The following is a 24,267-nucleotide window of genomic DNA, read 5'->3' as shown; positions in this document are numbered from 1 at the left end:
GAACCCGACGTGAATAGTTTACCTGAACCTGTTCATATACAACAGAACCCGACGTGAATAGTTTACCTGAACCTGTTCATATACAACAGAACCCGACGTGAATAGTTTACCTGTACCTGTTCACACAACAGAACCCGACGTGAATAGTTTACCTGTACCTGTTCACACAACAGAACCCGACGTGAATAGTTTACCTGTACCTGTTCATACAACAGAACCCGACGGGAATAGGTTACCTGTAGTTGTTCATACAACAGAACCCGACGTGAATAGTTTACCTGTAGCTGTTCATACAACAGAATCCGACGTGAATAGTTTACCTGTAGCTGTTCAAACAATAGAACCCGACGTGAATAGTTTACCTGTACCTGCTCATACAACAGAACCCGACGGGACTAGTTTACCTGTACAAACGTGTCCGACGTGAATAATATACAGTACATGTATCTGTTCACATATATGGTGAGTCCACAATAGGGGATACAATTTTACATGGCAATATATGAGTGATTTTTTAATGAAAATCTTCTCAAAACCAACGGTGCCAAAATATGTGGTCGTTGATATACAAGCACCCTTGCGTACTGCAAATTCAATTTTCTTCACAACATGGCCCGGAAGAGGGGGTAGGATGGCTCCTCAATTTTACATGGGAATATATGTAAAATTATATGTTTCTAAGACTACGAACCATTGCTTAGTTATATCAATATTCCCGCATTCCAAAGGCAGTAAAGATTCATTTTTAACCAGAGTTAACTTATATAGGGAATCAAAGTTTTCCATAAAGATAGATAGAAAATTAGAAAATAAATATTTTCAAGAGTAGCAGGGCATATCAATAAGCACATGTTCTGAACTCGGGGTGGTCTTTTTGCATGGATCCCGGGGTAAGGGTGAGGATAAAATCAGGGATCAAATTTTACATAATACATGAATATAGGGGGAAATCTTTAAATACCTTTAGAAAAAAAATCTTTTCCAGAACAGCAAGGGCATGTTAGTCATTGATATTGAGGTATCCCCATGTAAAGTGGATTTACTTAACTCACAGTCTCATGGGGCTATATTGAGTTCATAATATGGGGTCATTTGTCATAAAATTATAAAGAGGGTAAAATCTTTTAAAACTTCTTTTAAAAAAGAGCAGTGCCAATATGAGGCAGGTGAGCATTCTGGTCCACGGGCCTCTTGTTTATATATGATCTACATAACTTCATACCTTGTATCTTAAGTGGTAAATTTTTACATGAATTATAATTAAGTACTATATTACTGCAAAGTAAGTTTACCGATAGATATCGTGATCTTGATGAATGCACATACATTATGTGGTGCAAGAACAATAACTCTGATGTATGTATCATTGTTATTCATTATTACGGGCCCTGTGTTTGTACTAGTAAACATACTGTACATTCTGACTGATTATTTCTCCTTAGGAGTTTATACTGTATGTTCATACCTTCTTACACATACACGGATACCAGGTCAGCGTGGGTGTGATCACGAGTTCTCTGTTACGATGTTAAAAATAAAATGTGTATCAAGTGTAGTCTTTTATAATAAATCGTTGGGACATATTTTTATGAATTCATATATTATCATTTAACACGTGTAATATATTCTGGGTTCCTTTAAGACCATGTTTTTTTTTTAAAATAGCTAAATAGGTTATCTTATCAATAATATTTTGAAAGTATAGTTTATTACAATACATGATACTAGTACTAAACTTTGCAAATTGATGGTGCATACAGGTACATTAATTAATGTGGATCATATCGCTACCGAGGGACTCGTGATATATGGTAACGTGGCGCATTTTTAATACAATCCAATCGTTTTGTGTTTTTGTTGTGTCAAAAAAAAAAAGAAAAAAAAAAAAATAATGAAATGTCTGACAAATAATGTACCGAAGATTGGGACACATTAATTCACACTCAGGTCATATGAGGTGGATTGATGTTAAAGTACTAAATAATGGTCATGTTCACGATTGTTGAAGGACGTGATGAGGAAGTGTCATCTGCCACAAGGACAAGTTTCTAAGTTACCACCCCGTGGCTAGAGTATCTTCCACATGAGGTCCTTAGCTTTTAGCTGAGTAAAAACAATCCCATACCTTTAATTAGCTTCTTAATTCTCCCAGCACTGACCTTTTACCTCTACTTCCTTTACCTGTATCCTTCTTTTTTAAACCAGGATCGATAACTCGTAAATTACCTTCTGGAACCAAATCTCGTAGCACACGTAGCAGCGTGCGACCAGTGGACATCTTGGCAAGTCTGAAAACTTGTTTGAGATGACGATGGAATTATCGCCACGTTGTCACACGCTACACAGTCATTGGGAATGGAAATGGGATACAATCATTTGACGTAAATTCAAGAGGATCACATAAGATATATACACACTGCATTTGAAATATTCCATAAAACAGAAAGATTACAATGAACTCTTAATAAACATAACTGCCGTATAACTGAAGAAATATCTTCTATACAAGCCCTTGTGCATAAACTGCTCCAACTTACTTTTTATCGCGTTAGCGCTTTATTAAAAGTATGTCGACGTGAAGCGTTGCAGTTCATACCCTGAGGTACTTTCAAATTTTTTTTTCCATTTACATTCTGCTTACATTTCTGTCGGAATCTCCAGTCGTTAAAAAAGACTTACTATATTTATCAAACAAATCTGTATTCATACGGGCATTGTTTACAACTGCAACGCGTTACGATTTGTAAATACATCAAAGGGAAAAACATTAGAAATGTAAATTTCATGAAATAAATATTGTTGCATAAATTTGCCTGCAACTGCAAGGTTTCCTTAACGAATTGTTTTCTATCCTGCTTCAGTCTGGTTGCTCTTTTTGCTAATATGTCAGAACAACGTAATATTGCAATATTGGATCGAGACTGTAAACGCCGTAATCGCGCAAGCTCAGCTCGGCGGTGGCTACACGGCAGCAGTATGATCTCTATACGGAATTCGTGTGTTAAAATGAAACTTTGCCGGTAAGATGACGGCGTTTAACGGTTTAAGAGGTACAGGTTGACGGGTACAGTACGATTCAGAAGTTTTCATTACGTTCTCAACAACGTCACATCTTTTATTCTTATAAAATCTGCGTTCCAAGCAGATGTAGTTCAAAGACTTAAGTCATTCAAACTTCCATTCTTTACAGGAACTGAGTGATAGGATGTCATGGGGAAGAGGAAATGGGGAATAAAAAGGTCTAGTCAGCATGAATTTCTAGTTTTAGGTCACTTTCTGGCTTTCTCTCCCATTTTCATTGTAGATTTATTACAATTTGGGTTTTGAAGCAAAGTGCTGTATCAAATGGCTTTACTAAAGCTTGATAAAACCCGTTGTTATGTTTCAAATATTTCATACATATTTTTGTCTCTCCCATTTCTTTTCTGACTTAGTATTTCTTTTATTTCATTTTCTTATCCCCCTTTTTTCACAACCAAAGACTACATATACCCCGGTTCATATAATTACACACTTTTGAAATCAAATCTAGATTCCAGTTTAGAAATGAATATTATCCCTGAAATATATAGACATGCTTGTATTTCGTCTTCATCGCAGTTGACCTGTCTTGTGTGCAGGGAAATAACGGGAAAAGAATTCACTTACGCAGTAGGTATAAATAAGAACACTCCAATCATCTTATGATCATTGACAAATTTATAAGTCAGATAAGTGAAAGAAAACAAATGATGAACCAAAGTAGATTGTCATAGAGTAGACGATTATAATGTAACAGAAACTTTCTTGAAATGGAAATCACTTCAACAGTTCTGTCCAACTATTCTCATGGTTTTGCAGATAGATTACGAGGTAGATATTCAAAACTCGACCCCCTCATCAAATAGTGTGAAGATGGAGCTGACGAAAGCCTATCCTCCTTCCAAGGAGCAAGGATGGTAGATGAAATATTTTCTTTGCATTTTGACAGCTCTGTTGGCATTTTCCCTATAGGTTTCTCCATGGTAGAGATATTTGAATAGAATCTCTCTCCAAGCGTCTGGGATGACATCACGCCTTATCCAGTGGTATATCAGCATGGAGATTCCTCAAACGTAGGAAGTTGTGGAGAACACAACAAGCCAAGCGATGGTTCTTACTCTTTCAGGTGTCTGGGCCATTGTAGTAACGAGGCGTTTAAATCGTGAGGCCAAAGTACCGAAGGCTCGAGGAATTATGTAGTTGAAGATCCTTTGTTGTTTATACGTGTTCTTAATGGGCTGGCTTCATCATCCAGGTTTTTAATGCAAATACATCGTAGCTGATAGGTCCATCGTCGTTGGATAGGGTATCAGATGTTGGCAATCCAATTTTGTCATTTCACGGTGCTGCTTTCATATCTGTGTTGTTGAAGATTTTCTGCATCAGATCCATCACCGTTTCCTCCAATGTCGACATACAGGAATTCATATCACGGCAAGGATACAAGGGAAAAGAAACCTTTGGAAATGAAGAAGTACATGAAAGGCGAAGATAACGAACAGTGATGTAAGATTCACTTTACTTCGGTTTTTGGATTGCAATGCTTTTCATCAAGGTCTTTCGCAATGTATTTAATTACATCTCTTTTTTTAATGGTTTAGCAACTTCTCTTTAGGTTGCAGACCAACTCGTCAATTTAGAAGCAAACTCGTCATTTTTCTGCAATAAAAGTGCAGATTGTGTTGCGCACAATTCGGAAGGTGAACTGAAAGGATCTACAGCTATTTCCAATTGCTAAATATCTGAGTGTTGTTGCTATTTTCAGTCTTGGTTCCAATGCATTTCTGAAAAAATTGATTGTTTTTTCAATCCTGAATCTCAATTTTTCTGGGATTTCTCAAATTTTTGACGAAGTATCAAAAGCTTGCTTGGTCCTCTATCGTTTATTCAGTCGTAAGGTTTCTAAGCAACAGTTACCACTGTCTGACAATACCCTTTTCTCTCGTCATCATTTTCTTCTTGCCACCGCATTTTCCTTTCTTTTGTACCCTTGCAATGTAACTGTAAATTATGAAGAAGTAGCAGCCTTGGTCTTCTTTATATGTTCATCATGGTGCTATCCTGTGGGTCAGTTCTCAGCCAACCTTATTGCGGAACCTGGATCACACCGTCATTGAAAATCACGGTTCGTACTCTATTGCTTCCGACAATACCGTAATCATTCTGTCAGGATACCATCAGATCTGTTGTAATTCAAATACGTTTATATGATCCGTCGAGACAACATAGATAATCGTTCTTATAACATTGCACCGCACCGACTCCGTAGTCAGTCTGTAGACAATGTCTCCACTCAGTTGCAATCTAAGCAATGTGTGTTTCCGCAAGGTCAATCCGTGTCAAAACCCCAAGAATATGTCATATCCGTACTCACATCGACTAGAAAGTCAATACGTAATGAAATATCGCGGTGCACCTAAACGATGACATCGTTTCAAACTGGGTTAAAACCGCATAAGTGAGAAGGAGGCATAGCCACATTCACTTTACGTCGTCCACCCACTGCTTTGGAATTACGTTTAATTTCCAAAAATTCAAAGAGGGTATCGTTTATTTTTTATTCACAGACAATAAGACAGTAGGTATAAAGTGTCCTCGAAATGATTTTACTTTTTGAATCAATGTCATATGATATTTTCAACTTTAGTTTAGGCATATTGCTTAGTACAAACGATTCTTTAGTGTCAAACAAACTGTTTTCATATTCTTTCGAGTACCAGATTGCCAATTCGGCATTTCGACAATCGGATATTCCTTCCAGTACCCGGTTATTTGTTGACATTCCTATTATAGAGTGTTTGTTTTTATTTTAGGTAATTTTAATGATGCTCATGTCAGACAAATTTGTCTCATCATCATGTCAAACATTTGAAATTGGGGAGAAATTGCTACACTATTACATGTCTAACAAAAAGTCACATGGATGTGCTGATCATTTCTATTAAAAAGACCACATTGATGTGCTAATGATTACTATAAAAGTCACATTGATGTGGTAATGATTTCTATAAAAAGGTCAGATTGATGTGGTAATGATTTCTATAAAACAAAAGTCACATTGATGTGCCAATGATATCTATAAAAAAGTCACATTGATGTGCTAATGATTTCTATAAAGAACTCACATTGATGTGCTAATGATTTCTATAAAGAAAAGTCACATTGATGTGCTAATGATTTCTATAAAGAAAAGTCACATTGATGTGCCAATGATTTCTATTCTAAAAAAAGTCAAATGGATGTGATAATGATTTCTATAAAGAAAAAGTCACATGGATGTGCTAATGATTTCTATAAAGAAAAAGTCACATTGATGTGCTAATGATTTCTATAAAAAAAAAAAGTCACATTGATGTGCCAATGATTTCTATAAACAAAAGTCACATTGATGTGGTAATGATTTCTATAAAAAGTCACATTGATGTGCCTATGGTTTCTATAAAGAAAAGTCACATTGATGTGTCAATGATTTCTATAAAAAAAAAGTCACATTGCTGTGCTAATGATTTCTATAAAGAAAAGTCACATTGATATGCTAATTAATGATTTCTATGAAAAAGTCACATTGATGTGCTAATGATTTCTATAAAAAAGTCACATTGATGTGCTAATGATTTCTATAAAGAAAAGTCACATTGATATGCTAATTAATGATTTCTATGAAAAAGTCACATTGATGTGCTAATGATTTCTATAAAAAAAGTCACATTGATGTGCTAATGATTTCTATAAAGAAAAGTCACATTGATATGCTAATTAATGATTTCTATGAAAAAGTCACATTGATGTGCTAATGATTTCTATATAATAAAAAAAAGTCACATTGATGTGCTAATGATTTCTATAAAGAAAAGTCACATTGGTGTGCTAATGATTTCTATAAAGAAAAGTCACATTGATGTGGTAATGATTTCTATAAAAAAAGTCACATTGATGTGCCTATGGTTTCTATAAAGAAAAGTCACATTGATGTGTCAATGATTTCTATAAAAAAAAAAGTCACATTGCTGTGCTAATGATTTCTATAAAAAAGTCACATTGATGTGCTAATAATTTCTATAAAGAAAAGTCACATTGATATGCTAATTAATGATTTCTATGAAAAAGTCACATTGATGTGCTAATGATTTCCATAAAAAAGTCACATTGATGTGCTAATGATTTCTATAAAGAAAAGTCACATTGATATGCTAATTAATGATTTCTATGAAAAAGTCACATTGATGTGCTAATGATTTCTATATTTAAAAAAAGTCACATTGATGTGCTTATGATTTCTATAAAGAAAAGTCACATTGATGTGTTAATGATTTCTATAAAGAAAAGTCACATTGATGTGTTAATGATTTCTATAAAGAAAAGTCACATTGATGTGCCAATGATATCTATAAAGAAAAGTCACATTGATGTACCAATGATGTCTATAAAAATAATTTTGTATTCTGGTAACACATCATACGTTGTCCTAGATCATTAATAAACTCTAATACTGTCATATTAAACAATTATGAAGGATGTAGAATATTAATTGTGACTTACTAATATATATCAAATAATGTATAAATGCGCCAATCTACATATGTTTACTATAATAATTCCAGGGTTTTTTGAAATTCTATTTTATTCTTATGTGTTTATTTAGTATGACAATGTTATATGTAGAGTTGTTCCTCTTTGATTAAGTTGTCATCAATCTTTTTTTGAGTGGATATCACCCAATTAGAAGGCTCGAAATTTATTCAATCATAGGATAAAAGTCATCATCACAACACCCACAGTTGCAAGTGATATTTTTTCAAACCACTTCGTATCATACTTATTACGTGACGATGTCTTCTCATAAAGAGTGTTTAAAAATTGACGCACGATGAACATATTTCCAAGGTATGAACTCTACGCAAAGACCTGCGCATGTACTTAAAATGAGCTTGTTAATTTGTTGCAAGTTAATGATATATTCATGCTGCGTAATTAATAAATAATCCGTAATTAATGAATACATGTAATACTTTTATAGTATGCAACCGATGTTCAGTTATCACTTCCACGTGAAATCTATTCCAATGAAGAAACTACTTAGGTTCATCATCTTTATAATGTAGCATGCAGACCTTTTTTGTTGGTACATGTGGAGCCCAATAGTAATCACCATCAGAAAATGTCCTAAGCAACCAAAGATGGTTTTTAACAATTAAAGTAACATTCATACATGTACGACTAGGACATCACATCAAATAATAGAAATTTTATATTTAAGTTTGATACTTTTTTGAGAGAGAGGTCCAAGCGAAGTTGCATTATGTCTCCTCTCTTCCAGGGAGAGACATATTGTTTTAGTACTTTCTGTCTGTCTGTCTGTCTGTCACAAAATATGAACGCTTCTCCTCCTGTATCCTAAAAGTTATAGTGGATCTAAGAGGGGTGAAGGATGTAAAATAGCTTGTGAATACTTCTCCTCCTGTACGGCTTATCCGATAGACTTGAAACTGTGTACAATGCTTCATTGTCATTTGCAGATGTGCATATTTTCGGGACAATTTTATCCTTAAGGTTATAGTGGATCTAAGAGGAGAGGAGGATGTAAAATAGCTTCTGAACACTTCTCTTATATCAGATAACCTTGAAATTTTGTACAATACTTCAGTATCATTTATCATTGTTCTGACCCAGGGATTTCCTACAATGATTTAAGTGGATCAAAGTATGGTTATTTTCCTACTGGTACTTCAGCATAACAGTAATTATGTTTTGTATCATATACAACAATGACATTAGTAACATCGATGTTGAATTTTTCTCCATTTTTTTTCTGAATGCACAAAGTGCAGTTCATAATGTCTATTAATGTCTATGTTCCTGTTTATGCTATCTACTCCATATCATGCAGTAAATTAATGGAACACTTTCAATTTAGGAAGCTGGAGAGACATTTGTTTTTAACAAATACAAACATTTCTTTTTAACAAAAACAAAGTATGTTTTACAAGTATAAATCTTGAATCAAACATAATTTCATTTTTTGACAATCTCATTCATTTGAAAATATCAAAAGATGCACTACCAATCTCACGTTTTCGAATTTTTGGTGGATATTTCTTAGACACAATGTCTGGATAGGCTGGTTGTATAAATGTTTCCACGTCAAATAACGTGGTACTAATGTATCGAGATCATTCGTATTCCGTTCTGTGTACATGTATTAACACGTACATGTACATCGATACTGAGTTTGCAGCGAATCTTGAGTAGTGTCTCTGACAACTCTTCGATGTTCATTGTCTTCTTCATCAAGTAATTCGGGATATTTCTTGGTAATATAATCACAAAATTTGAATTTCTTGTTTAAACAACCGATATGGAGCACCGTCTTTTCGGTTTTGTTCTTGGCGAAAATGTCTAGCCCTCTTGAAATGAAAATTTCTAGCACTTCACTATTCCCACCCCAAGCCGCATCGTGAAGTACAGTTTCACCAAGATTGTCTACATGACATAGCAAGTCCACATACTTTTCAATAATATACTTGCACATATCAATTCTGCAGTGCCTTGCTGCATAACTCAAAACTGATTTTCCTTCACTTGTAAAATCTCTAACATGTAAACCTGCATCGATGTATAAGTTGAAGAGATCTATATAACCTCCTGCGGCGGCGCTGTGTAGAACGCTTACATCATTTTTGTCTTTGCTGCTTAGCAAAACATTATTTTCATCTGTTGAGAGAAGGTATCTACACAGAGCTATTTTGCTTTGTGCACTAGCAGTATGTAAAGGGGTTTCTCCTTTATCTGACTTTGCATAAATATCTACATTATATTGATGCAGTAATGTTAATAATTGAGTGTTTCCACTATATGCAGCAGAGTGAGAAACAGTGTTACCTTCTTTGTCCAAATCATATAAAAGATGCATGAATTCTGCAATAAGGTAAGAACTCATTAACAATTTACCCTGCTTACAAGCCAAATGCAAAACCGATTGTCCATTTTTTGTCTTTTCAGTTGCTCGGAGACCCTTATTCACAAGCACTTTGAATAATCGAGTGTTTCCACCCAATGCAGCTCTATGTAAAACAGTCATTCCTTCATCATCTACTTCATATAGAAGGCTTGGTTCTTTATCCAACAAATATTTGGACATCTCTAATCGTCCTCCATCTGCTGACTGGTGTAACACGGTACGACCATCAAATGTTTTGACACGTATGTCCGTGTCGTTCATTACTTCAACAAGAAATTTGAATAATTCAACTATTCCACTCCAAGCGGCTTCATGAATTGCAAGAAGTCCCATTTTGTCTCTGACCGTCAGTAATTCAGAGTATTCTCGAGCAAGGTGTTTACAGAGTTTTACCCTTCCATTGGAGCAGGCGTAATGCAGGCTCGATTTTCCATCATCCGCTACAGAGTTCACATTCAACCCTTTGTTTTTAAGTAGCTCAAATATCTCCACATTTCCGCCAAGACCAGCATCGTGAATTGGAGACCTTCCTTCACTATCAGACAACCAAAGCAATTCGGGATAAATTTCAATTAAGTACTTACTCATGTCAAATCTTCCATCCTTGCATGCTTTGTGCAAAACGGTTTTTCCATCAATTGTTCTACAGAATATATTTTTGCCTTTGTCAACAAGCATTTTCAGCATTTCTATATTTCCACCTTCGGCGGTGCGATGCAGCAATGTTCCTTGTGTAGAATTGTTGTATTTCTTTCGTAACAAATCGGGGTAAGTCTTTACAATATAATGGAATGTCTCTAGTTTACCGTTCTGACATGCACAGTGCAAGATCGTGGATTCAATAGAGGATCTTTCATAAGGATTTAATCCCTTTTCAATCAAAATTTTTAATGTCTCTGTGGCACCCGCATACGCTACAAACAATAAGCTGAATTCTCCACTTTCATTTTTTGTGTATAGTAACTCTGGACAAATGCTCAACAAATCTAGTACAAGATGATTTTGACCGCGTAGACATGCTTCATCCAATACTGATATTGTGTCAGGTTTGTTCCTCCAGTACGGTGTTAGAGAATATGTGCGTTCCCTGAGATCCACTCCTTGAGCTGCTAATAACTTAATTGGTTCAATTTTGCCACTTCTTACTGCATGGAAACAAGTTTTAATGTCAGGTTTAACTTGGACTCCCAATAAATATTCTACCGTTTTCAAATGATTGCATTCACAAGCTGCATTTAATGATATATAATGCTGTTCAATCGCTATGTTTTCTCTTACATTTTCATAAATGTATTGCACCCATTTCATATTTCCACTTGCAGCAAAATGAACCATCATAGAATTGCTTTCTTCATCCACTTGATAAAGAAACTTCCCATCTTTTCTGCTATTAATGACCAAGAATTTTTTAAAGAAAACATCATCTTCCCACAAAATGAGTTCGGCAAGGGAGACAAAAACCGATGGAATGCGAGTTTCTGTAAGACTTACGATTTTTTCAGCAACACATTCGAATTGTTCTTTCATGATCAGCAATGTGTCCATTTTACTCTTTGGGCAATTCTTTGTGGTAAGGTATTTCAATAAAGTGTGATCGCAATTGTATATCAAATCCTCTATTTCGCAAATATCACCAAGTACAAGAAATAAACTGCTTTGTACTGAGCTGTGAGAGAATCTATAGCATTCCTCTGCATTATCGAGCACTAGGTAGCTATCCAGGAATAAGTTTATCGCTTTGTGAAAATCAATCAGACTCTCTGATACTTCGCACATTCGCATGGCTTTTGATTTTAAAACTTTCGATTTCGACGTTGGTTTTTCCATTTCGTACATGTCAGCTTTCCCTCCTTTCATTAATAAAAACACTAGCACTGCCATCTTCATTTCCTTATTTAGTATATATTTCCGAAATCCCTCTTTCAAAAAATGCAGTGGATTTTGGAAAAAGGAGGGAAATCCATCTCCTTGTAAGAGGACGTTATCTTTGAAAAGTCGACAACATTGTGGAAAACCAAGATTTGGGACGTCAGCAAAAAATGTGTCAGAATCAATTTCACACGACTGATAAGTGCTGTCAGGAACATATTTTTCCAGAAATTGTGTCATTTCCATCGTTGATAGCTTATTTTCTCTGTCTGATATGTCTACTTTAGCCTCTCGAAAGAAACGATCATCTTTGAGAGATTGGCAACACTCCTCATGAATATCATTTCTGATGGTAATGATGATAACATTGTCGTTTCCCTCTATGGCAGTGCCAACTAAAGCTTTCATTTCTAAAAATCGATTGGACCACTGTGTAGCATCTGTTTGAGACAGAGATAGTTCTCCAAATATATTGTCTATAAAGATTACCAAATTTTCATTCGGGGAAACAAATTCATCCCAATCAGAAGGTGTTCGAATTTGAATGGGTATTTTACCCTTCTCCATAAGTCTCTTTATCATGTAAACAGATATCGTAGTCTTTCCATCCCCCGGATTGCCTTTCACCACAACATATCCAAGTGTTTGAAGATTCTTCATTACGTTAGAAAACGCTCTTGTTTCTACAAAGTACGGTTCAATACGACTGTACTCCATTTCTACGAAAGCTTCAGTTCTCGCTACAAAATGAAAATGATAATTTAGGTTTGAATTTTCATTCAGTAGATTAGTTTCTAAAAATTATAATTGTGAACCTTACCAATTTGCTTCTCTTTCTTTGTCCCTAATAAAGACAAAACAAAATTTCATTATTCAATTAGAGTTAAAAACGAAGTTTAGGGGTATACAGGAATCATTTTGTCAGTTTGTCAATCCGTTCCTAGATACAATTTGTCCAGAGTGTATCTTTAACACTGATTTAAAACAAATTTGACTAAGAATTTGTGAATATTTTATATGAATAATAAAGGTATTTCATTATGCTATTTTGATTGCGTTTGTTTAGCATTCAAAGAAGTTATGGAAATTTTTTTCCATTTGAGTTGGCGTTGGCATTGTTCAGATTATGTTTTAAAAGCCAGTGAACAGATTTGGATTTTCTCTATTTTCTTCGAATTTCCCCACTAATTCTCGTACAAATTTTGTTTAAAAATTCAAATAGATTTTATCCGTATAGGTCTTTGGAATTATTAAATATTGAAAAGCATTGAAGGTACCAATTAGGTACATATGATGATAAAAGGCAGTTATACTTGTGCAAAATCTAGAGCACAGTTAAATGTCACCAAATTCAAGCATTGTGGTAAGCTTGAGTACTTCAAGTCCGTGAAAATAGTTTATTTACATGTGTTTTAAAAAATAATCATTTGACACTTTTCTCATAATATCAAATAAATGTATCTCGGCTCTGTAACAAATAGTGAAGACGGGGTTTTACTTCGTAAATGTTCACGTATTATTGATTTCATTTTCATTAGACGACAAAATCTGAAAAGATACTGAAAAAAATTATTGAAAGCATGTCCATTTTCTATAGTTTGTGTTAATTTCAAAGTGAAATTAATCTAGAAAAAGTTTAACAAGACTATGAGGTAATGTTAACCAGTTTTCATAGAAGGTAAGTTTTCCAGACCAATAACTCCTTTCATTGGCACAACCCTCACATTATTTGGACATAGTTGTATTTAGATTCCCCTATACTAGGAGTTTGCCATCATTGACAAATATTTTTTTCATACCACTGTCTTGCCTATTTTTAAGAACTGAATTACATATGTAAGAGTTAGCACTTTATGAAAGGTACGCTGGCGTGAAGAGTTGCAGTATATACCCTCGTGTATTTTCAAACAGGAAATTTATTTCTTTTATTTCATTCTACTTTCATACCTGTCGGAGAATTCACAGCAGTTCAAATAGACGCACAAAGTACTATATTTATGAAGATTCATACGCAAAACATTGGAAGTGTAAAAATTATGCCATATATCTTATAAAGAGTTGGTGTCCCACAATCGTACATCTGAAATGGACACCCGATACATGTTATAAAAACGTTTTTATCTCATTGTATACACAGAAAATGGGTGGGCGAGAACTGAAATAAGTGGATGTGTATATGGGAACATCTCTTACTTGCAAGTAAGTTACGCCTCAATTCCTTTTCGGCGAAAATTTAAAACCCAAGTAAAACGAAACCTGAACCAAAGATTATGTTTGGACACCATTATTATGTAATGTGCAAGATATCAATACTCTAGTCCTGCATGCATCGTGTTTATATTTTCTGCTCCGCTGGAGAACAAAAGATTTGTGCATGAATAGGTACGAGACAAAACAAACAAATCTGGGTAATAATGGATTATTTTCTTTCAGAATGTTTATGTTTATGGGGGTGCATGAACATTTTAAAAATATGAATTCTTCACATATGGTACTACCTGCAGATTTAACGATTTTAGGTTTTCTGTTGTCCACTATATCCGTCCTCACTTGTTCTGTGATTCTCTTATAGAGTCTTTCTTCAAGTCCTTTCTGCTCATCTTTCATTTTCTCAAGTTCTTCGATATATTTCTGTGTTTCTTCGGGGTCCATTGACATGGTTTTAATTGTCTTCAATAGCTCTACATATTTAGCGGGATGAATTTGATTTCCAAGATCTTTTTCAATCTCCTCGATCGCCCTGCTTATTTGGTCCCATAGAGAGATGAATTCGGGATCTGGTAGTGATGGCTCTTTAAGATGACATATATCATTCCGAAAGAAATGAATTCTCTCTATGTTTGCTGCCAGAGATCGGTCAATTTCAGGTGGTCGTTTCCCCCACCCATTCCGAGGACTGGTCATTCCTCTACGACCATTACTAAGTTTGTGTACATTTTCATCACAGATATTTCTTAGTAATACATATAAAAGCGAGATGTCTAAATCATCGTATAGCAGGTATGATTTTCTCTTTTTGTAAAGCAGGTCTCGCTGTTGAGAATTTAGAATCTTCATGAGTTTGTCTTTAGCAAGGTCCAGTTCAGAATACAGGGAAACAACAGAAATAAAATGACTAAGAACATCTCTCAACAGGTCGCCACAGACACTAACAAGGCGCCAAGCTCTAGCAAAGTTAGTCGTGTTTCTATTCGACAAGTGCTTCAGGGATGCCATAACAATGATGGTCTCGTTTATTATCGAATAAACATATATATATATATATATATATATATATATATATATATATATATGATTACAGCTGTACAGTTGTTCCAAGGCGTCGAGGTAGAAGTGATCTGCGATTTAATCGCTTGCTAATCCTTTTACTTCTTTTCGGTGGTGACACAGATAATCCAATAATACCTGAAATAGAAATATCAGATTCATTCTTGATATCTTACCATGAAATTAATTAGTCGCAAGATATCCATTGTAACAAGAACTTACTGTTAACGATGGTGTCGGTGTTTGTCTCTTCCTGTATTCGCTCCATTTAACACTGGCAAGCTTCCATTAATATGGAGGCTTATTTCAGCCACCAATTGTCAGATGTTTATGTCGACATGTCAGATGTTGATGTCAACTTGTCGGGTATTTATGTCGACTTATCAGATAATGACCTATCAAATATCCATGTTCAATCACACATTGAAAGTTGACAAATCATTCATTGAGACAAATATAACGAAAATTTGAGATTTTGGAAATCAATATAGACGGTGAAATAGGATATAATTGTTACAATATAAAACAAGATGTAAATGGGTAATATACGTCTCCGTACCATCAAAGACACATTTTCATGTTGAATTTTTAAACACGTGAGTAAGATGCATCTGAATAATTGACATGAAGATCTGGCATATGACAAGTGATGACAGAACTATATCACCATACATATTACACTGCTTAATATTCAATTGCTCTAAACTTATGTGCATGGTTTTTCCTGTTTTCATAAAATTAAAGATAAGTGTTTCGAGGCCATCATGCCCGCAATGTATCGTCATCTCTATGTGTAGGAGTGTGAAAAAAAAACTAAATCCACGTCATACCAGGAATTCGATTTCTCTCTCGTTTTATTGCGTAATTAGTATTACGCGTAAACAATACTGCAGTTAGTCTAATTATGACCCCAATAGACTTGCTCAAGTTCATTTTATCTTGTTTTCCCCTATGCCTTTTCATAATACCAGATTATAGATACTTGTAAACCAACCAAATTTATTTGTAGTAAAAAGATCATATTACTCCTTTTGTAACCCTTTCACTTAGGTTTATTTGCAAGACTAACATAGTCTTAAAACTGTGTTGTGTTTTATAAGTTATTTTATTTCTGGAGTTTTATGCTAACAAGTCCAGGTACGTATCAAAAGTTGAGTATAATAATCTGCATAACAATCCATCTTCCACATCTTCTGATAATGACAATCATATACATGTATATGTAAAACTTATACGGTACCAATTTTGATGCACCAGATGCGCATTTCGACAAATAATGTCTCTTCAGTGATGCTCAACCGAAATGTTTGAAATCCGAAATATCTATGAAGTTTTAGAGCTAAATATAGCCAAAAACAGCGTGCCAAAAAAGTGGAGCCAAATTCGTCCTAGGATAAGAGCTATGCATGACGGAGATAATCCTTAATTTTGAAATGAATTTCTAAATTTAATAACAGCAATTAAATATACATCCGTATTTTCAAGCTAGTAACGAAGTACTTAGCTACTGGGCTGTAGAGACCCTCGGGGACTGGACTAACAGTCCACCAGCAGAGGCTTCGACCCAGGGGTCATAATGTAAAACTTATACGGTACCAATTTTGATGCACCAGATGCGCATTTCGACAAATAATGTCTCTTCAGTGATGCTCAACCGAAATGTTTGAAATCCGAAATATCTATGAAGTTTTAGAGCTAAATATAGCCAAAAATAGCGTGCCAAAAACGTGGAGCCAAATTCGTCCAATTTTGACCAGTTGTAATGACACTTCTGCGTCATATTTTATACAGCTGCGGCAGTGATCATTTTGATAACAAAACTATCAAACTCGTCACCCACTTGTCGGATGATACTCTCTACAGCCCAGTAGCTAAGTACTTCGTTACTAGCTTGAAAATACGGATGTATATTTAATTGCTGTTATTAAATTTAGAAATTCATTTCAAAATTAAGGATTATCTCCCTCATGCATAGCTCTTATTCTAGGACGAATTTGGCTCCACTTTTTTGGCACACTGTTTGTTGGCTATATTTAGCTCTAAAACTTCATAGTTATTTCGGATTTCAAACATTTCGGTTGAGCATCACTGAAGAGACATTATTTGTCGAAATGCGCATCTGGTGCATTAAAATTGGTACCGTATAAGTTTTACTTTACTGTACAGGTACTGGGATTTATCATCTATCGTTCGTATGGCATTGTCGTGAGGTTTACTCATAAAAGGGGGAATAAATGGTGACCTTCATGTGATTGATTCCAATGCATGCATGAATTTAAATGTTATTTCACCATTTCATTTTTAAGCAGTTATGACTAATAAACGATAGTATGGATGCTTACTCCTCCTAGACACCTGATCCCACCTCTGGTGTGTCCAGGGGTCCGTGTTTGCCCAACTATCTATTTTGTATTGCTTGTAGGAGTTATGAGATTGATCACTGTTCGTTATCTTCACCTTGCATTTAGATACTTAATGTAAGGTTAACATCATAATAAAGATACACGATTCTTAAGGTCATCTGGTGACAATCGTCCCCCTGATAGAAGAAATATTTCGGGAGTGAAGATTTCTTCCATCAAGCGCCCGATAGGGGAAACAAATATTGCTCATCCCTCTAATTTTGAGACAACCTCTACCGGCGACACCTCTATTGTAAGGGTAATGGCAAATTATCTGTTTCCCCAAAACGACCTTATTCTGTCTCCATCGGCTCCGGCAATTGACCAGTAACCAGGATATATATGCAAAAGGTTTGTTCGAAGTAATAAATCAAAATCAGTGTATGGGCAAGCTCAGTAATGTCTATAGAGTCAACAAAATAATATGTCCAGGGTATAGGTTATCAGCGTTCAAGCACATAACAGTTGATAAAGTTCAGGCAACACAGTTCAAGTAATATTGTACCGGGTTGTAATATCCAGTCAAAGAATTTCTCAGTCTCTTGAATCACTTAGAGTCAAGCTATAATCGAACGGTGTCCTCCTTCCGCACAATACCCGCAGATATTCACAAAATCAATTCATCAAGGTTCAAACAAAATAGGCACTTGTGAATTTAAGTCCGGATACAAATTTATTGGTGGCGCCGACGGACAGGTTACACCTGTCGAGACAGTTCCATCATCTCTCAAGTTGCTCGTCGTCTTTGCCGATTGTTGTTTTCGTTCTTCCAGGTGCCTCTGCAACAATGTTTGCTCTGGTCGATAGACGTTGTTACGGCCAACACGTGTCGTTAGTTCCGACTTCTTTACTGGGTTTTCATTCACGAAAGTTTTCAGTTCTTTTGAGAAGGAGGGGGTCCTCTTGGTTTTTCCGTGGTCGGTCTCTAAATGAAGCCGTTCATGTCAGGCTGCTTCCTCTCTTTCGGGCGAAACGTCTCCCTCATTCACTTTGCCCTTTGACCTGTTGCGTCTTAAAATCCCTATTCTAATCATCGTTTTCTTAATCCTGTCCCTATTTTTGATTAATTTTAATATGATCATATTTAGGAATAAACCCAATTGTCACATAGAACCAGGAAGATCCCAGCCAGGGCGAGGTTTACACAGATACTAGACATTCTCCCGGCTATTACGCCAAAAGTGTGTCTAATGAGAATCCTTTTATATTGTTGAGTTTGGAGGAATTTCATATTTGGTCATTTGTGAAAACCTTTCATTGAACTGATCTCATAAACAGTTTGAAGTTCGTTTAGGAAAGTTTGAAAACTGCGTCATGTTATGAGTTTCTTTATTATGATATGGTGGTAAAAGTAATGATCCATGATGTTTCGAACAACCCAAATTTAGCGTCAGTAGATCAATGGGAGGTTTTATGGTTTTGCTCGAAACTTGTCCGCATTTTACATTAATACTCAACGGATGAGACTACATAATAAGCCATTTTCCTTCACGCAGATTCCTTGCGTCTGGGTCAACAGAACTAGTTTCTACCGAAACAGAACAAAATATTTCAATTCCTTTCGATATATTTTGAAATATTTGTATGATGCATGCTTTTGAAGTTGCAACGGGGTAAAATGGTTTTTCGATAGGACAGACATCACCATGCTGTTTCTTGCAATTCTGCAGTTCGACACCAGACAGCGCAGTGTACGTTTCAAGGACATCGTCAATTGCAAGTGCGGCAATATATATGTTAAACGTAGATTAGTTTGACTTGTTTTAAGATTGGGTTTGGGTAGGTTATGAACTTTAAACAAACTCAAATATCTTACTTGCTGTCAAAAGAGGTATGGATATTACAATGATTAAGCTATCAATTTTTAAAAGTCATTCTATGATCATACATATACATGAATACTTTTAGAAATTTTGACATATTGCAAAACGCTACTATTTATGATTATTTACAGCTCTCCGATGGGAGCACCAGAATCAACGTTCCGTTCGATGCTGACGAGCTACGGTAATTGTTTATTACCTTCATCAACGTTTTCATCGTTGTCGTCATCATTGTCTATCTTCGAGTCGGGGTCGTCAATAACGGGGAATTTCCCTGTATACAGTATTTTTCCGTGTATGATTACTCTCACGCAATTATTCTCACAATCTACATGAATATTTATATCGTCTATTTCGATCTGGAAATATCTAACCACATTTCTCTCTCGCTACTCAACTATTAAATTATCTTTATCCGACATTTCCAGATTTACTAATTCAGCTGGAACTTATTGATACTGATGGTGAGTGAAATACTTAAATGGAATATACATCTTTCATCCAAGCTTTCTCTCAATTCTACATTCACTTACCTTCACCTATCTAAACCAATTATGATAATAATTTAGCCAAAGTTACCAAAAGAGATTCTGCTAGTTTCTCTTTATCGTTTAATTTTGTATTTCGTGGTACGAGAATGGGTTGCTTCCAATGCAATCGGGGCAAAGGGATTGGGGTATCATTATTACTGAAGCCTCGACCTACTGATGCTACCGCATCTATATCCACATCTCCATCTAGAAGTTCTGTTTGGGGGATTGTTCATCTGCAACTGCAAAACTCTCGTCTCTCAATATCTGATTCATAGTAATCGTCCGTTTTGTCACTGTCTGAGTAAGTTTTCGTTTGTTCTTGATCCATGATCTTATTTGCACGTAATCGTCCCTGTATTTCAGCCAATGGTATACCTTCTTCATCTTAGGAATCCTCTTTTTCTTTCCGTTTATGGCGCATTTCACGTCAAAGAAGTTCAAGTATTTCTTCTTCCTCTGACGATTCCTCGTCTGTTGATGGCACTACGCATTTTTTTTCGCATTCTTCGTTCTGATGCATTGCTGCTAGGGATCGGTCATTGCGCCAGGTCAGCAAGTCTCAATTGCCGGTCGTGACATTTGGTAGTTGTTCCTCTTAATTGACCTTTCACAACAAAACTAACTGGTCCGGTGGGGACCATTTCTTGTCCAGTTTATTTTATTCTGTTGTTCTTTAGATATACTGGATCTCCTACATCTAATTGAACGTCTTCGCTCCTCTTGTCGGCTTGTTCCTTCTGGGTTTTTTGTTTTTGTTTTGGAGATTTTGATATTCCTATGAATCAACAAGAAGGCCTTGTGTTGTTCTTGTAGGATGATCTGATGTTAAAGCGTTCGCCCCGCAAGCGGAAGGTCGAAGTTCGAATCCCAGCCGCGACAGACCTAAGTGGTTAAAACAGGTAGTGACATTTCCATCGCCAAACGCTCGGCAACAGGTGTGAATGTCACGGTCCTCAGAGATGACCTTAAAAACGTATGTCCCACATCACAGTAGCTGTGGCACGCTAAAGGACCCTCACTGCTCAATGGCCGTAAGAGCCGAGCATAGGCCTAAATTTGAAGCCCTTCATCTGTCTTGGTGAGGTATCCAAATGAGTATTCTCGAGAGGGATGTTGAACAAACAATCAATCAATCATGATCTTCTCCAGTGTATCTTTGACTCGGTTTTAGTAAAGTGTCTAATGGATGTACTGCATAGTGATTGTACAGCAAGTAGTATGGTGAAAACTTGGATTATTCGTTTGGGTAAAATCTTATCGAGGCTAAGGTTTGATTTAAGTAAATGTCCCATGTTTGAGTATAGTTCACCATTTTCGTAGATATAACAGCGTGAAGAAAGCAATGAAATCTTTCCACTTTCTCATTTCCATGTGGGCGGTAATATAACCTATCATTGGGTCAAATGCTGTCTGACGTGTTTCATACCGATTGTTAAGCCGTTCTTGGCACATTGATTTTGACTGTGGATAACTCCGTTTACCTGATCAGGATGTAGGTCTCACGGCGGGTGTGACCGGTCAACAGGGTATGCTTACTCCTCCTAGGCACCTGATCCCACCTCTGGTGTGTCCAGGGGTCCGTGTTTGCCTAACTATTTATTTGTATTGCTTATAGGAGTTATGAGATTGATCACTTTTCGTTATCTTCACCTTGCATTGTAATATGATTTATGTTCAACTCTCTAAGAGTCCCATTCACAGCCTTGTTGACGTTTTCCGTTCCATTGTATGTTAAGATTTGTAATGAACAACCATATCTAGGATAGATTTCTTCATTATCTTTGATGTTAGTAGAGAGTCTAGAAAGAAGATCAGCAAAGCAGTTGTATCTACCTTCTGTATATGCAACCTTACAGTCATACATGTATCTCTCTCTGCTCAGGGTCCAAAGTTGTGTCTTCTTATTTTGCATTGGGGAGTCCAAAATCTACTTCTGAGGTTTGTGATCAGTTCTTATCACAAACTCTGCATTGTGCAGATAATGGTTAAGTTAACATGGTGGACAGCATAAGTTTCTTTCTTTATTGTATGTCATTTCTTTTGGGTTTTGCTAAGCTTATGTGATAGGTAACAGATGGGTTTTTCTTCTCCTTCATCAGTTTGCTGGATGAAGCAAGCACCGATACACTCACCACTAGCGTCCGTATATAAGACGTAGGATTTGTTCATATCGGGGTATGTCAGCACAGGAACTACTGTAAGACTCTTTTAGGTAATCAAAAGCTTTAGTAACTGCACATACCGATAAAAACATTTAATTTCTCTAACAGAAGTTGGTGCTGGTAACTGTTGAATTGCATCTACTTTCTTGGAATCCGGTTTAACTTCTTCTTCGTTAATGATAAAGCCTAATATTCCGTTTGTTCTTGAAAACAACTACACTTCTTAAGTTCCAACTTCAGACCGTGTATTCTGAGACAGTCGAACACCTGTTGTATAATTATATTCGACATGTTTCTCTGCTGTCTCAGAAAATATCAAATTGTGATCTGAGTAACTTACAGAAAAATCTTTCTGACCTATATTCATTAGTTCTTGAAAGGCCGATGGGGCATTACTCAGGCCAAAATGCATTCTGTTGAACTGAAACAGACCTTTGTGACAGGCGAATATCGTCTTTTCTTTACTTTGTTCGTCTAACTGAACTTGCCAATATCCGTTTTTAAGATCTAAGGCAGTAAAATACTTTGCTTTTCCTAATAGCACTGGTTTGACTATCTTGTTCAAAGTCCGAACGTCTACACACTTTTGTCTGACTCATCTTTCTTCTTGACCACTACTAAAAGAAATTACCAAGGGGATTGGGATCTTTCAATAATTTTTGCATCTAACATTTCCTTTACTGCTTTGCCTATAATTTGTCTTTTGTTTAAAGGAACTCTGTGGGGTCTATTTTTGATAGGTAATGCTTACTCCTCCTAGACACCTGATCCTACCTCTGGTATATCCAGAAGTCCGTGTTTGCCCAACTCTCTATTTTGTATTGCTCATAGGAGTTATGAGATTGATCACTGTTCATTATCTTCACCTTTCATGTTAATAGACGTTTTAACAGAATTGGTAAAAATCAAGTCCATTTTCGCAAAGAGGTCTTGATTTCCTCTGACTATGCTTCTTATTGAAGTCTCAAATTTCTTTGGTACGTTGATCTTTTGTCTCTGCTTGTGTCGTTTAGGATTTCGCAGATCTCAGTAGTGTATATTGTGGTCACCCTTCCTATTATGTGACCTTAGGGAATTTGTAATACCTGTTTGAGTAATTCATTATGATAATCGGAATACGTCTAGACTCTCTCATGGCGCAAACTGAGTCTTTGATACATACGCCAGGATCATCAATAAGACATTCATTATCTACATGTATGATGTGGAATTCTACAAAATCTACTCACCTTCCTTCTTCACGCTGTCACAGTGTTGGGTTTTATGGTCAGTTTCTTGGTAGTTTCACAAAGGTGGATTTATGTCTATAAGTTTTTCCTTCTATACGCATTAGGCAAAGATCGAAATAGAGACGAACACTGTGTCTCGTAATCTCGTCTCGTTCAAGTATCGTGTTTCTGTTGAGTCCGTCTGTCACTTACAACTGTCCACTAATTCTAAAGGTCATTTCTATTGAACCTATTGAGGTAAATGATTTGCAGCTTGCAGAAAAAGGGTATATTTTATATTTATTCGGGAGCAAAAGGGGAGACTACCAAATATCTTACTAATCAAGGAGGGGAGACTACCAAACATCTTACTAATCAAGGATACAGCAGCTTCGGTATCTTTTAAAGCCCTAAAATGATTTGTTCCTATCTTCAAAATGCAAGAACTAGGATTATTTGTAAAATTGATTTCATAAATAAGTCTATTCTTAGGTTCTCCTAACGGCTTCTTATAGGAGGACTGTCCTAGTTTTCCTGATTAGATCTACTCCGGAAGTTTTGCTTTGTTTCGGACTCATTTGGTTCAGACCAACGATCTGGGGCTCTTTCTCTTGTTTGATACTTTTTGTCATTTCCTCAACGCCTTCAACCAATCCTATCCCGACAATTAGCTTGCACCTGGCCAAACCTGTGGCACCGCCAACACTGTATCTTCCCTTTACCAGTGTCTGTAGTCACAAAATGAACTGGTTTTGAAGTTTTGGTAGAAGGGTGTTGTTGAGGATTTTTGGACTTAGTAGTAGGGCATGTATTTGCTTTATGACCTTTCTTTTTACATTTGTAGTATTGCATATTTCTGTAATGATCTACTTGTACTTCCATATGTTCCTCATATCGAAAAGTACAAATGTGTTTGGTTGAAATTTTGATATAGAAAATGAGGGGTTGTGTCAAAGCATGTTTCATTTACATTTTCAAATGGCGTAGTGGTATCTATGTTTCGTGAGGATGGTCTTTTTCTTAA

At 35.9% G+C, this 24,267-nt stretch overlaps 2 protein-coding genes across 2 annotated transcripts in view; one reads left to right on the top strand and one right to left on the bottom strand.

Annotated features, from left to right (window-relative positions):
- Positions 1 to 8,930: 8,930 nt before the first annotated feature.
- On the bottom strand, positions 8,931 to 15,712 carry LOC125683538 (uncharacterized). Its single transcript, XM_048924803.2, has 4 exons — positions 15,338 to 15,712; positions 14,347 to 15,253; positions 12,669 to 12,692; positions 8,931 to 12,588 (listed from the first exon to the last, which is right to left on the bottom strand). Exons 2-4 carry the CDS (start codon positions 15,062 to 15,064, stop codon positions 9,221 to 9,223), a joined length of 4,110 nt encoding a protein of 1,369 aa, XP_048780760.1. The 5' UTR covers positions 15,065 to 15,253; positions 15,338 to 15,712; the 3' UTR covers positions 8,931 to 9,220.
- LOC125683539 (tRNA (cytosine(38)-C(5))-methyltransferase-like) overlaps positions 13,661 to 24,267 on the top strand; it is a 35,628-nt gene continuing 25,021 nt past the window's right edge. Inside the window, exon 1 of the mRNA XM_048924805.2 lies at positions 13,661 to 14,047. Within this exon, the coding sequence (XP_048780762.1) occupies positions 14,017 to 14,047 (31 nt within the window). The 5' untranslated portion in view covers positions 13,661 to 14,016. The remainder of the gene's footprint in view (positions 14,048 to 24,267) is intronic.

The sequence above is a fragment of the Ostrea edulis genome, chromosome 6, assembly GCF_947568905.1.
Source record: "Ostrea edulis chromosome 6, xbOstEdul1.1, whole genome shotgun sequence".
Classification (NCBI taxonomy): domain Eukaryota; kingdom Metazoa; phylum Mollusca; class Bivalvia; order Ostreida; family Ostreidae; genus Ostrea; species Ostrea edulis.
Note: the sequence above shows the minus strand (reverse complement) of the source record. Positions and strands in the feature narration are given on the sequence as shown.